The sequence below is a fragment of the Hylaeus anthracinus genome, unplaced genomic scaffold (genome assembly GCF_026225885.1).
Source record: "Hylaeus anthracinus isolate JK02 unplaced genomic scaffold, UHH_iyHylAnth1.0_haploid 0, whole genome shotgun sequence".
NCBI lineage: Eukaryota > Metazoa > Arthropoda > Insecta > Hymenoptera > Colletidae > Hylaeus > Hylaeus anthracinus.
In genome coordinates this window covers 15,328,610-15,339,981 of record NW_026533254.1, presented here as the reverse complement: position 1 = coordinate 15,339,981, position 11,372 = coordinate 15,328,610, and the positions used below count along the sequence as shown (strand labels likewise).

Sequence of the window (11,372 nt, the reverse complement as noted above, 5' to 3'; positions counted from 1 at the left end):
GAAGGAAGACACCTACAGAACGATTCCAAAGAGAATTAATCAACGTCGCTGCCTCATACGTAGAAGTCACCATGCCATGTTTCGTAGCAAATTTTTCTCTCACACTTGAACTCATTAACGAAGGAAATTGGAAACAGGGAAGAAAAGATTGACCTGGATGCTAATCCTGCGCCAGAAATGTATCATATCTCAACCATACTCGATACTCCGACATTTCTCCCCGCTCTTGTCATGTCTTGGAGCTCCTCGGACGATAAAGGACAGAGAATATGGCACCCGATACTCGTTACGCGAAGAACATTGATTTTCCAGGAGGTTAAGGACACCGTAAACTGCAACCACCACGTGACTTTCACCTAGCCGATCTGACAATTTATAAATATCCAAGGTTTCACCCATCGTCGCCCATTCAGGTTGGACGCATTCGAACGTGCCCGTCGCGTTGAGCTTTAAGGACGCGTAGACGTGCAACGAAGACGCGACGTTCGCGAGAATCGCACGAAGCGCGGATAGATTAACCGTTGAGATGGAACCATCAAGTTTTCGGCTGCTTCGGCCAACACTGAATCTCGAAGAAACCCGCCGAAAAACATTGAAAGATGGAGGGGAATTAATCGTAGGGGTGGCGGCAACGCGAGCCGCCCGAGGGTAACGCAATTTAACAAGCTTACCTCTCTACTCGGTAAACCCTCTATCCCGTTAGCTTTGGCGAATGCAGCTTGTGACCCACATGCAAGCGACGATTAAATGCGACTAAGCCCGCCTTCACGATGGTAAGAACGTAGCTCGATGCTCCTCGACGATTAACCTTTTGCGCGTCGGGGACGCATTCTCCGGTTAGACGACCTTATCGAGCTTTAAATCCCGTCGTACGTTGCACGACGTTGGATTCCGTGGTCCACTCGAAAACGATCCTCGGTCGTCACTCGATCTCACCGTCTACCTGTTGTGCTCGACAGGAGGGCTACGCGAGAGTGCAAGACTCGAGCAACCGCGCATAGGTCACACCGTGGACGAAACAGAGGTTCATTCCTCAACGTGCTTCGCCGCGGGCACGCTGGTTACGTATATCGCGCGGTATCACGCTTATCGGATCGCAAACATTGATAAGACGATTCGTCACTGAGAGGCGTCCGGCGACGTTCAGGATTTGCACACATTTTTCATCTTGCCGCGGCATCGAGTCATCGGTAACGTCGGCTCGATAAACGTTCTCCCAATTTCGCGGGACACCTTGGGCGACGGACAGTCCGGATCACGGCTGTTTCACCTAATGGGCCCGGTCACTCGTCGATCGTCGAAACGATCGGTTTCACCGCGAAACTTTTCGCACGTTCTCGTGTTGTCATAGGTCGACGAGAGAGGAGACGGCAAGGGCGCGTGTCACGAGGACGGGCGGTTTGCGTGCTCGACGTTTCTTCCGTACTGCGTCCGGGTCGAGCACCTACCTAGTCGAGTCGTCATCGGGGACTCGACGCAGGCGCCCAGAGGGAAACCACCCCCTGTCGCCCGCATACCCGAACGCCGTCATCCCCTCTGAGTCGGCCAGGGGGTGAACATCCGAGAGTCGAGCGGCGCACGGTATCCTAGAGTGATAACGATAGAGAGCAGAATGACCGTCGTCGAGGGAACGATTCTCTACGGTCAGATTCGCCTACGAGGAACCGATCCGTTCCACCCGTATGCCTCCCACAAAATTTCCCACCGATGAGTGCGTATCTAGACTCGATCCAGACCGGTGGCGACGAAGAGCTGCGATGGAAAACTGGTTTACGCGTGGAGAATGACAAGTTCGAGTGTGATCTTACATTAGGGATGGTCGAATGTGATACAGCGCCGCGAGAGTACTCGTAGGCTTTTTAAATATTAGCCGTGTCATGGGTCGTCTACTTGTAATACTCAATTCTTAGAGACAAATCTTACGTTGTAGCCAGAGATGGGCAGAACCCCAAGCTTGGAATAAATCGGAAGTTTGCCGATGTGTTTGTCTCGGTTCCTTTTTTGGAAAATATTCAAAAGTGGAAACGAGACTTCAGATTTATTCGAAGCCTAGGATTTTGCTCATCATTGGTTGCAGCTAGTTAACGTTGCGCATTAATGTTACGAAATCAATGTTAGGCTAGAATAACGTATGCTAACGCGAAGGAACGCGAGGAATGTCCTTTTCCAAGATGCAGACTCTTTTTAAATAGGTCGATAGTTAAAGCGGTAAGCGATCTAGACGCATACCGTTTCGGGGATACCGTGCATGGAATGCTCCGCACCGGACTGGTACGGAGCTGCTTCTGAGTAAATTTCTCTGACGGAGTAACACGGCTGAGGTTGCACATGCGCCGGCGTCGGTGCCCATGGCAACGGGATGCGAGCCACCGCGTGTGAATGCGTATTGATTACTCCACTCTTGCTCCATTCCGCGATCTCTTGGTCCTCGTCGTGTCTTCTCCTGCCGCCCCACCGACCCTGGACTCCTCCTCTTTTTTTCTCGGCTCTTTCTTCTCTCTTTCTCCTCGTCCGTCGCAACGAGTCGCCTCGTTCCATCGACGACCTTCCCCCTTTTTCTCTAAATTAGCCCCGTAATGTCTTTGCGCGCTCTTCAGCCTCTTTGCATACACCAGGGATCTCTCTCCCTCCCAGGCTTCCTAGCTCCGGGCTTCCATTGATGTTTCCATACCCAACGGATGATAAACCCGTCGCGTCTTTGGTACGAGTCGCTCGATTCGGACAGGAATCCCAGCCGAGAGGCCAGGATTGCCATAGTTGGAATTATACGGTGCTGGAGGCATCCAGATTCTGGCGCGATTACGTTCACCCACTGTAACCCCTTCGTCCGCCATAATCGAGCGCTTCCTTTTCCTTCGATCTCGCTCACGCACAATGGAAAAAATTCGCTGGTATGATGCAACCGTGACCCAACTTAACGATCGCTAATTTCGGTTGTCGGTGACATCGTAAATATCCAGGCGGAACAAACGATCCCACCGAATTTTTTAACGTTCGTGTACGGTAGGAGGATGAAATCTTTATTTACCGGCACCTGAGCAACTGGCGATTCAAGTTCTTCAAGCTTCTTCTTAAAATTAATGGATCATCGACAACGTATTCGCTGATTTCGGTGAAAATTGGTGGAATAGGGCGATCGATTGATTTCTCCCTCCCCCTCCCGCCACTCTCTATTTTCAAAGATATGTGTGCAAAATCGATTAACTCCACTTCTTGAAAAATCGTAAATTCAAGTGCCGAAGCACTTGCTATAGAGCGCTTGCTATCATAACTTTTTATATTTCTAATAACTTTCCTGAAAAGGAAAAATCTTAGTTCGGTATTTATTTGAATTTATTCGCACTCAGACCTAGATACAGACTTTCAATTTTCGATTTGTACGCTCTAAGAACCTATGAGCAGACGAGTAAAGCATCGCCATGGTAAAAAAAAAAATACGTTGGGACAACCGATAAAGTTGATAGTTTAGACTAACGTATTCGAAACGTTTTAGTTGCGCGACTGGAAAGTAGGAAAGATGGAGGAAAGGGTACGTCCGCGACACGCCGCTTGAACTTCCGGGAAAACGTAGTAAAAGATTAATTACGTTATGCATTGGCAGGAACCTACGTGCAATTTGGTCGCTAATTTTAATTTTCAAGTAAATAAATTAACGATTCTTGCTTCGCTTGGAAATTTACTTTCGACTTTGTTTGTGCATTATTATTGGAATTCAGTGTCTTTTATTTAGTAGACAGAACGAAAGTGGAGAATAATAGACAACCAAATCTGTTGTGAATGAATCTTTTGTTAATTATCTATGTATATGTAGTAAGTATCGCAAAACTTAGTATATCGTCGTAAACATGGCGTCAAATGATTCCCAGTGAACCAGCCATCAAATGAATTAATGTTATTATTATTTATTCGCAGATGACTGTGCCTATCTCTTTCGTAACAATGTCGCTCCAAAAAAATTGTGAAATTCCGTAAAAACTCACGACGACCAAGCGTCGTTAGTTAAACTGTTTGCGTGACGATAGAAGCGTCGTTGGCTCATCCGTGCCACTTTATTTTCACCGAGGACGCTCCTGCGCGCATCGTTTTGTCACACTTGCCGATTCGCAGGGACGCAACGAAACAATTGAAAGATCATCTCGACGAACGACGCTGTTCGGTGTCCCCGACCGTAATGCTTTCGCAATGAAACAGCGCGATTGTTCAACCACAAATTGCCTAAAAAATTCACAAAGTTTGAGAACAAACGCGAACAGGCGCACGTTTTGTAAAGTAATCTCTGAAGCGGCATAAAAAGAAAGCTGGTACGAGACCAGCGAATACGCGACAGCATCCCATGCGTGACAACTATATAAAAAGGTGAAACTCGACAACGGAAAGAACCACTTTCGTGTCGTCCTCGCGTCAAAACGCGCCCGAAGAGTTTTGCGACTTCCCGCGTAATTTCCCAAACAGTCGCCTAATTTCCTCTCGCGATGTCGCAACGGTTCATTTGCATTTTCTTGACAACCGTCGCGGTTTCCTACGCGGTCACGACGAAGTCCGAATTTGTTACGAGTCCCGAACTCGACAAGAAGGAACCTGGCGGAGACAAACTTTTGGCGAGCATCGTACGCGGTCGAAATTCGACGAAGTCGCTGCACGTGAAGAGCAACGACAGCGACTTGTACGACAGAGGCACGGATAAGCAACCGAGAACAGCGATTCATCGATCGGAATCGGACACCAGAGATAAGTGGAACATCTGATGAGATTGTTACATTTTCGATACGTTCGCGTCACGTTAACATTGAAACGTGCAAGTTCCAGCTGCTGCGGTTCCAAGTACGGTTCCGGTGCGTCGACGCGACCGGATTCATACTACAACAGTAAGGTCCCCGCGGACGGGGGTCGGTATCCATTTCAATACGGTGAACGTTTACCCGCCGATAGGTAGTATAAGACTATAAATTGCTAGTCCAAGGAACGAATACCTAAACCCTTTACAGTAAAGCCTGGAGAAATGCGAGAAAATCGAGACCTGAACGTTGTGTCTATCCAGTCGAGGTTTCTGTGTTTACATTTAGTCAGAGGGTGAAAGAGAAAAAGGTCCGAGGAAAAAAGCAATCGGCAGAAGCGTATCAATCGGTCAGAATCATATTACATTGGTAGTCACCGAGCATCAAGGGAGAACCACCCAGTGGTTGGGATAGTTGTCTTGCATTTATCCAGACTTTACTGTACAGGATATACAGTAGAACTCGACTCGAGTGTTCTACAAACTTGTAAAGATAGCCTCGTTAGCAAAGTTTCGATAGATTAGTACGGGAAGTGCGAGTTTCCAATCGGAAGGATAATTTACAGGTACGGGTGGCAAGGTCAAGGCCAACCGCCCGGTTCGAACGGAATCGCCGGAAGACCCGGAGGCGGAAACTACGTCGGAACTGCGCACCACGATGGAAGTCAAGCAGGAGATAGGTAACCAATTGGCTCGCCGAGTTACCGTAGCGATCGTACTTTTCAATTTCGCCGTCGCGTCTTGGACAGTTAACGAGATTTCGTGTAAACGTCAGATTTGGTTCCCGTCCGAGTTATGGAAGTGAAAGTTCACGCAGACCCGCCGGCTACGAGTCCCCAACTTCTGCGGGATATGGTTACGGGAATGGTGGTTACGGGGGTTATGGCTCTGTTCGACCAACTGGCCACGGGGGGTCAGCTGCGAGTAGTGGCTATGGAGTTTCAGGAAGTTTCGCTAACGGCGACGAATTCGGTCCCCACGAGCCGAATTATCCGGAAGGAAACGGTCCCCCGCATCCGAATTTTCAAACGCAGAAGGTAGTAGTTTACCCTTTCCGGAGAATATTTACTCCCTGTATGCAATTTTTCTTGTTTCTTTTCTCTTAGAAATAGCTTATCCGTAAGTATATTTTGGTGATAGGAGAATAACGCCGGGGAACGTCTTTTTGCGTGTATTCCCTGAGATATAATCAAAAATATAGCTCTTCTACCACCAAAGTAACGGATACCCATAATGTATCCCTTATCGTTGTCTTTTTCTTTAACTCATTTGCATGAGCCACTCGTTCCGCGCCAAATACAGTGATACCCGGTTAAGTGAAACAATTTCTACCCTTATACATGAAACTAAATAAATTCTTATCTTTTGTGATAAAATATTATTTAGCCTCTGCGAATACTCTCGGGTATCTTCTATTTCGCTGCTTTATCTACAAATCCCAAGTATGAGACTAATCTTTCCCTGCGTTAGTCGATATTTTCGTTATTTCTTATCACAAATATTCGATATCTCGAGCTCTTCTTTATTACGTCGTTGTCATATTTTATTCCAAAATCGGTTGCTAATCTCTTTAGTTTGAAGGGCGCCGTGGACGCCCTTGTAATATGGCGCCCGAGGGCATGTGTACCTCTGCCCTTGCCTCGTCGCGACAGTGCCGATATAAGCAAGCTTCGGGGTCATTTAAGACAGGTCGTCTGAATAACTCGTTTATTTTTAATGATAGAAAAGAGCGTTTCGAGCGGATGTTTGATTTTATGGGGGATTTTATGGAGCTCCAAGGACGTTTGAAGGTTATCTTTTTTTACAAAAATTTCGATTCGTTTTCATCGAAAACTCTTCAGCGATCCATTGGCAATAACTATTACAAAGAAATAATTGAAAAAAAATATTAGTTCGTGGAAAACAAACACTACTACCCGGCTACATGAAATCGAGAGAACCAGAATCCGGTTTCTTACAACCGGGTACCACCGTATTCCGTTCTCTGATGCAAATGGGTTAATCCGACGTGAACAGTATTTGAAACAATCGTCTCTATCAGGCCGTGGCTTTAAAAGCATTAGCTGGTGTTGCTTTAATCGGGGCAGCTGCTGCTTTAGCTACGAACCCCATTCTCCTACCAATTGGCATTGTATCAGGAAGAAAGAAACGATCGTATTTGTCAGTCAATGACGAAGACGCTCACGTGAATTACATTTTAAGGGACTTAAAAGACAACTTCACCAAGGTAGTTTCATTATACTCGATAAGTATTCTCCTTGCAGTTATGAACGTTTTACTGTGCAATGATTTCACGACTGAACCATGTGCTTTGATTCTTGTGTCGTCGAACAGGTTGACGGTAATGGAAATGAAAAGAAACTATTAGTTTCTCCGACATGCATTGCCAGAATAGCGTGCGAAATTCAGAAAAATTCTTGGTCCCAATCGAACAAAGGCGTCAAAGGGAGAATAGAATCGGAACGACGTTTTACCGATTTGTACGTATCCGTGGTTGGAGTAATTTACAGGAAATGTTTTAGATACATTAAAAGGTGTAATATCGTTACAGGATTTCCAATGATGAACTCGATAAGGAATATAAGAGTGTACGCATTAAAATGATGATGAAAGCGGCAACCACCGTTGCGATGAATGGAGGAAACTGTAACGTGTTTCCGTGTACATTTGTAAAAAATGTAGATCCCAAAAAACAATTCGCTCTTAAACTTTGAAATTAAATAGACTTTCCATTCGCAGTCTCGTCGATACAACAATGATTAGTTGCTGAATTATAACAAGCTCGTGTATCTATATCCAAGCTAACTGTAAATATAAGATGAACTTGTACAATAAAACCGATGTTAGGTCAAGACGTGTCCAGGAACAAAAATAGTAAACAAATAGAAATGTGAGGCTACAACGGAATAGGATTGCGCGATACTTACTATTGCAGTAAAATATTGCTTCGATTAAGAAAATTTATTATACGAAAATTGCAACAACGTATCGAGCATCGCAAATTAAAAGTAACTCTCTACAACGAGTATTTATAAACGCTTATAATTTACATTGTATTTATTTATTTCGTCAATAGATTGGGTTGTCCGGAAAGTTCATGCCTATTTTCAAGAAAAATTCAAAGGCATATTTGAATTTTCATGTATATTTATTGAATTATACGTGTACCATTTTGTTCCACAACCTTTTCACCTGTTAATTTATTTTCATCCATTCTGATATATACAGACCTGTACCGGCTACTTAAAAATCGGCATGAACTTTCCAGACAGCCCAATAGTTTACTTAGTTATCGTTAGGCTGTGGATATTTATACAAATTCATATTTATATAAATACAGAAATTGAATCTAATCTTCTTATCTTCTAAGCAATACTATCGACATTAATATTACATATTTTTGGACTCGTGCGGATTTCCATAGATTTCCTCATACTTTCGTTCGCCATGAATGCGTAAACACCAGCAGTCCAATTATCACAAATCTTACACCTTGTAATCTTGCATGGTATGATATCTATAAAAACAATCTCCCATGTGCATCCTGGGTTTGTTTCGGCAAGTGTCGCAGTAATCAATCGTTTCGCGTCGTCCGGACTTTTGTTGTCTCTTCGAACATACCACGCAGTCCCTTTTAGTCCCTTTTCGCATCACGTGGAGTTTCCCGTTCAATCTGTTTTCGGCAGGGGCGCTGAAGTCCCTCCCACGCTCCTGGCGAAAATTGCCACGCAGTTGATCGACCAACAGTTTCACGAACTTCAGATGCGTCATCGGTTTTTGATTGTTCGCTTTTTTCACGGTTTTGTATAGAATGTACGCGTTTATGGCGCATATCTCCATACCCCAGAAGAACAGCTTCCTCCACCACTTGAGGGACTTTCTCAGAAAGCAGTAAGTCGACGCATATTGGTTAACGTAATCAACGCCAGCCACGGAGGCGGTGTAATTGAGAACTACGTCGGGCTTCTTGATTATTACATCTGCACCGTCCCGCACAGTTTTTCTTGTCGATGTCATTCCTGCGTGACTCCCTGTACTCAATACGTTTACGATACCTTTGTCTTTCCACGCTAAGAGCATCGTATTCTCTTTCCTATACGCGACGGTGTTTTTGTTCGAGAATTTCGGCTTCTTTATAGAAATCGGAACGCCTTTCCTGTTGGTTTGTATAGTACCGGTCAAGTGGCACTTCAGTTTCATTAATTCCTCGGCCAAGGATATACTCGTATAATCTTTATCGGTGTACATATGATAACCTTCCGCGGTGGGAATTTGATTCAGCAATTTCTGATACAGATGTAACGGTACTCTGCAGTTAATTGATAAATCCGGTCTGATAAGATTTTCCAAAGTAATACTCCCGTAGTATGGAAGTATACCGTACACGTATCCCGTTTGGGAGTCTGCTAATACGTAAATTCGTATGCCCCGCTTCGTGGGTCTGTTAGGATTGGATGTGATGAAACTAACTCTTCCTTTGAATTTCAGTATGGACTCGTACACGCAGATATTTACACCGGGTATAAAGTGCTCCGAAAATTTCGAATCTATGTACTCCAAAAAATTGCTCGCCCGTTGTAAACGCGATTTCGCGGCGGCGGCGGGGGTTTTCAAATGCAGCATCCAAAATATTTGATTGAACCTGTAGCGTTTAAATATGCTCGAGAAGAAAGGAATTCTACTGTTGTCTTTCGTGGACCAGTACTCCTGTATGTTTGCCACTGGCATCGTACCCATATTTAAAACGACCGCGATGAAGGCCCAGAATTCGTTTCGTTCCACGTCGCGCCACGTCTTCCAAATAGAATTTGCCGTTATTTTTTTCGACTGCAGCATAGTCTTCGCGTAATTATTCGTCTCGTTTATGATTTCATCCACCAGCTGTTCGGTGAAAAACAATTTGAAGAAATGCGTGGGTTCCACGACGTTCGAGGATACTTGTGGCCCTACGGTTTTTGGAGCCACCGTGAAGTTGATTCTGTGCGAAATATTTTCGTTCTCCGTGACATCGTACCATGCATCGTCTTCGTCTTCTTCTCCAGATGTACTTCCGTTGTCGTTGTCATCGCTCTCGACAACTCGTCTCCTCTGTTTTTTCAATACCGGTGTGTAGCTCTCTTCGCTGCTGCTCCCAAGCTCGTAATTACTTCCACTGCCCTCTATGATAGTGTCAACCAAATTGTCTCTGTACAGTTCAAACTGGAATTCATCGTCAGTGTCACTATTTATCAACTCTGCACTATAAACCTCTCTTTCCTCCATTTGATACCCGTGAAAGAACGATATATTACAATTTACAACGAGAATTATACACGCGATATTACCGTAGCAGCGCTCGCGGAACTATGACGCGTACTATGTATGTCGCCACAGCGGCGCCAGTGGAGTGCGATGAGTCAAGAGGGCAGGTTTCATGATATACCTCTCTCGCTCAAAGTGAAATAACCTCTACCATCGTTCTGTATTCCCATTAACCTCGGAGCAAATCGAACAGGAACGTATAACCGGAGTATAGCAATCTCGCGATCTCCCTTTCTCACTTTCTCGATCTTTCGTTCTTTGTTCATAACCTCAACTGTTGTTCCCTCTTCGCACGAATAAAGTTTCGAATGTAGCAAGAGCAAGAAAAGCAAAGCTAGATAGTTGATTGTTGTTCAAGTTTTAACGATACCTTTCTATGTCGTAGATCCACGCCGCTATTCAAGCATACAACAGTTCTACATTCATCAACAGTTGAAAGATTACAGGATCGCATAAACGGAGTTAGTCGACTACATTTTCCGTCTCTTTTCCTCGCTTAGCCCTCTTTTTCTTTGCAACCTTCGCATCAACTATGTATCTATTCTAAAAGCGGATTTCTCTCAAGAACATTCATGCTCGATTGGGATAAGAATTAAATTCTGACGAAATAATAATAAATAGATTACGTATGATGTTGAGGAATACATTATATTATTTAAATGTGTTTGTTGTATTATGCTTGGTATACATGTGATTAAGACGGCAAACTATTATTTGTTTAAACGTACACGCAGGGCCGTTTTAGCAATATTGGCGCCCCAGGCAAGATTATCGCGTCAGGGGTATATAAAGGGTGTCCCAAAAATGTTGTAACACCTTGAAAAAGGTGGTTCGGGAGGTGATTTGAAACAACTTTTTTCTTAGCGAAAATGTTGTCCGAGGCTTCGTTGAGGAGATATTGACGGAAAACACTGACCAATCACAGCGCGAGTATGCCGGTGGAGCGGCCGCGGTAGCGTACGAGAGCGGCCACCTAGCGCGTAGCCTACGCTATCGCGGCCGCTCCAACGGTATACGCGCGCTCTGATTGGTTGGAGTTTTCTGTTAATATCTCCTCAACGAAGTCTCGGACAATATTTTCGCTAAGGAAAAAGTTGTTTCAAATCACCTCCCGAACCACCCCTTTCAACGTGTTACAACATTTTTGGGACACCGGACTGCGACGGCCCCAAAAATCTGGCGCCCCGGGCAGTTGCCCGACCGCGCCCCCGTAACGCCGGCCTTTCTACTTATGCAGAAGAAATCAAGGATACTTTAAACATCGCTTCGATAGAAATAAATTTGTGTAATTTAAAAT

General features: G+C 44.8%; 3 protein-coding genes across 3 annotated transcripts in view; 1 reads left to right on the top strand and 2 right to left on the bottom strand.

The window, feature by feature from the left end:
* LOC128885390 (uncharacterized) overlaps positions 1-794 on the bottom strand; it is a 23,990-nt gene extending 23,196 nt beyond the window's left edge. Inside the window, exon 1 of the mRNA XM_054139433.1 lies at positions 672-794. The gene's annotated coding sequence lies outside the window, so the exon portion shown is untranslated. The remainder of the gene's footprint in view (positions 1-671) is intronic.
* Positions 795-1,595: 801 nt separating this feature from the next.
* LOC128885566 (translation initiation factor IF-2-like) lies at positions 1,596-7,488 on the top strand. The gene is made up of 11 exons (XM_054139668.1): positions 1,596-1,643; positions 3,348-3,422; positions 3,494-3,529; positions 3,602-3,640; positions 3,731-4,728; positions 4,800-4,929; positions 5,341-5,454; positions 5,550-5,811; positions 6,816-7,001; positions 7,109-7,254; positions 7,326-7,488. Exons 5-11 carry the CDS (start codon positions 4,473-4,475, stop codon positions 7,486-7,488), a joined length of 1,257 nt encoding a protein of 418 aa, XP_053995643.1. The 5' UTR covers positions 1,596-1,643; positions 3,348-3,422; positions 3,494-3,529; positions 3,602-3,640; positions 3,731-4,472.
* A 40-nt stretch (positions 7,489-7,528) lies between these two features.
* Positions 7,529-10,585, bottom strand: LOC128885443 (piggyBac transposable element-derived protein 4-like). Its single transcript, XM_054139499.1, has 2 exons — positions 10,446-10,585; positions 7,529-10,361 (listed from the first exon to the last, which is right to left on the bottom strand). Exon 2 carries the CDS (start codon positions 10,034-10,036, stop codon positions 8,261-8,263), a length of 1,776 nt encoding a protein of 591 aa, XP_053995474.1. The 5' UTR covers positions 10,037-10,361; positions 10,446-10,585; the 3' UTR covers positions 7,529-8,260.
* Positions 10,586-11,372: the final 787 nt, after the last annotated feature.

Bases quoted from the DNA above. Each gene is read 5' to 3' on its own strand.
- LOC128885566 (XM_054139668.1), top strand. From the start codon at position 4,473: ATGTCGCAACGGTTCATTTGCATTTTCTTGACAACCGTCGCGGTTTCC. The intron at 7,002-7,108 runs GTAGTTTCATTA...GTCGTCGAACAG, and splicing joins TAAAAGACAACTTCACCAAG to GTTGACGGTAATGGAAATGA. The intron at 7,255-7,325 runs GTACGTATCCGT...ATATCGTTACAG, and splicing joins GAACGACGTTTTACCGATTT to GATTTCCAATGATGAACTCG.
- LOC128885443 (XM_054139499.1), bottom strand. From the start codon at position 10,036: ATGGAGGAAAGAGAGGTTTATAGTGCAGAGTTGATAAATAGTGACACT.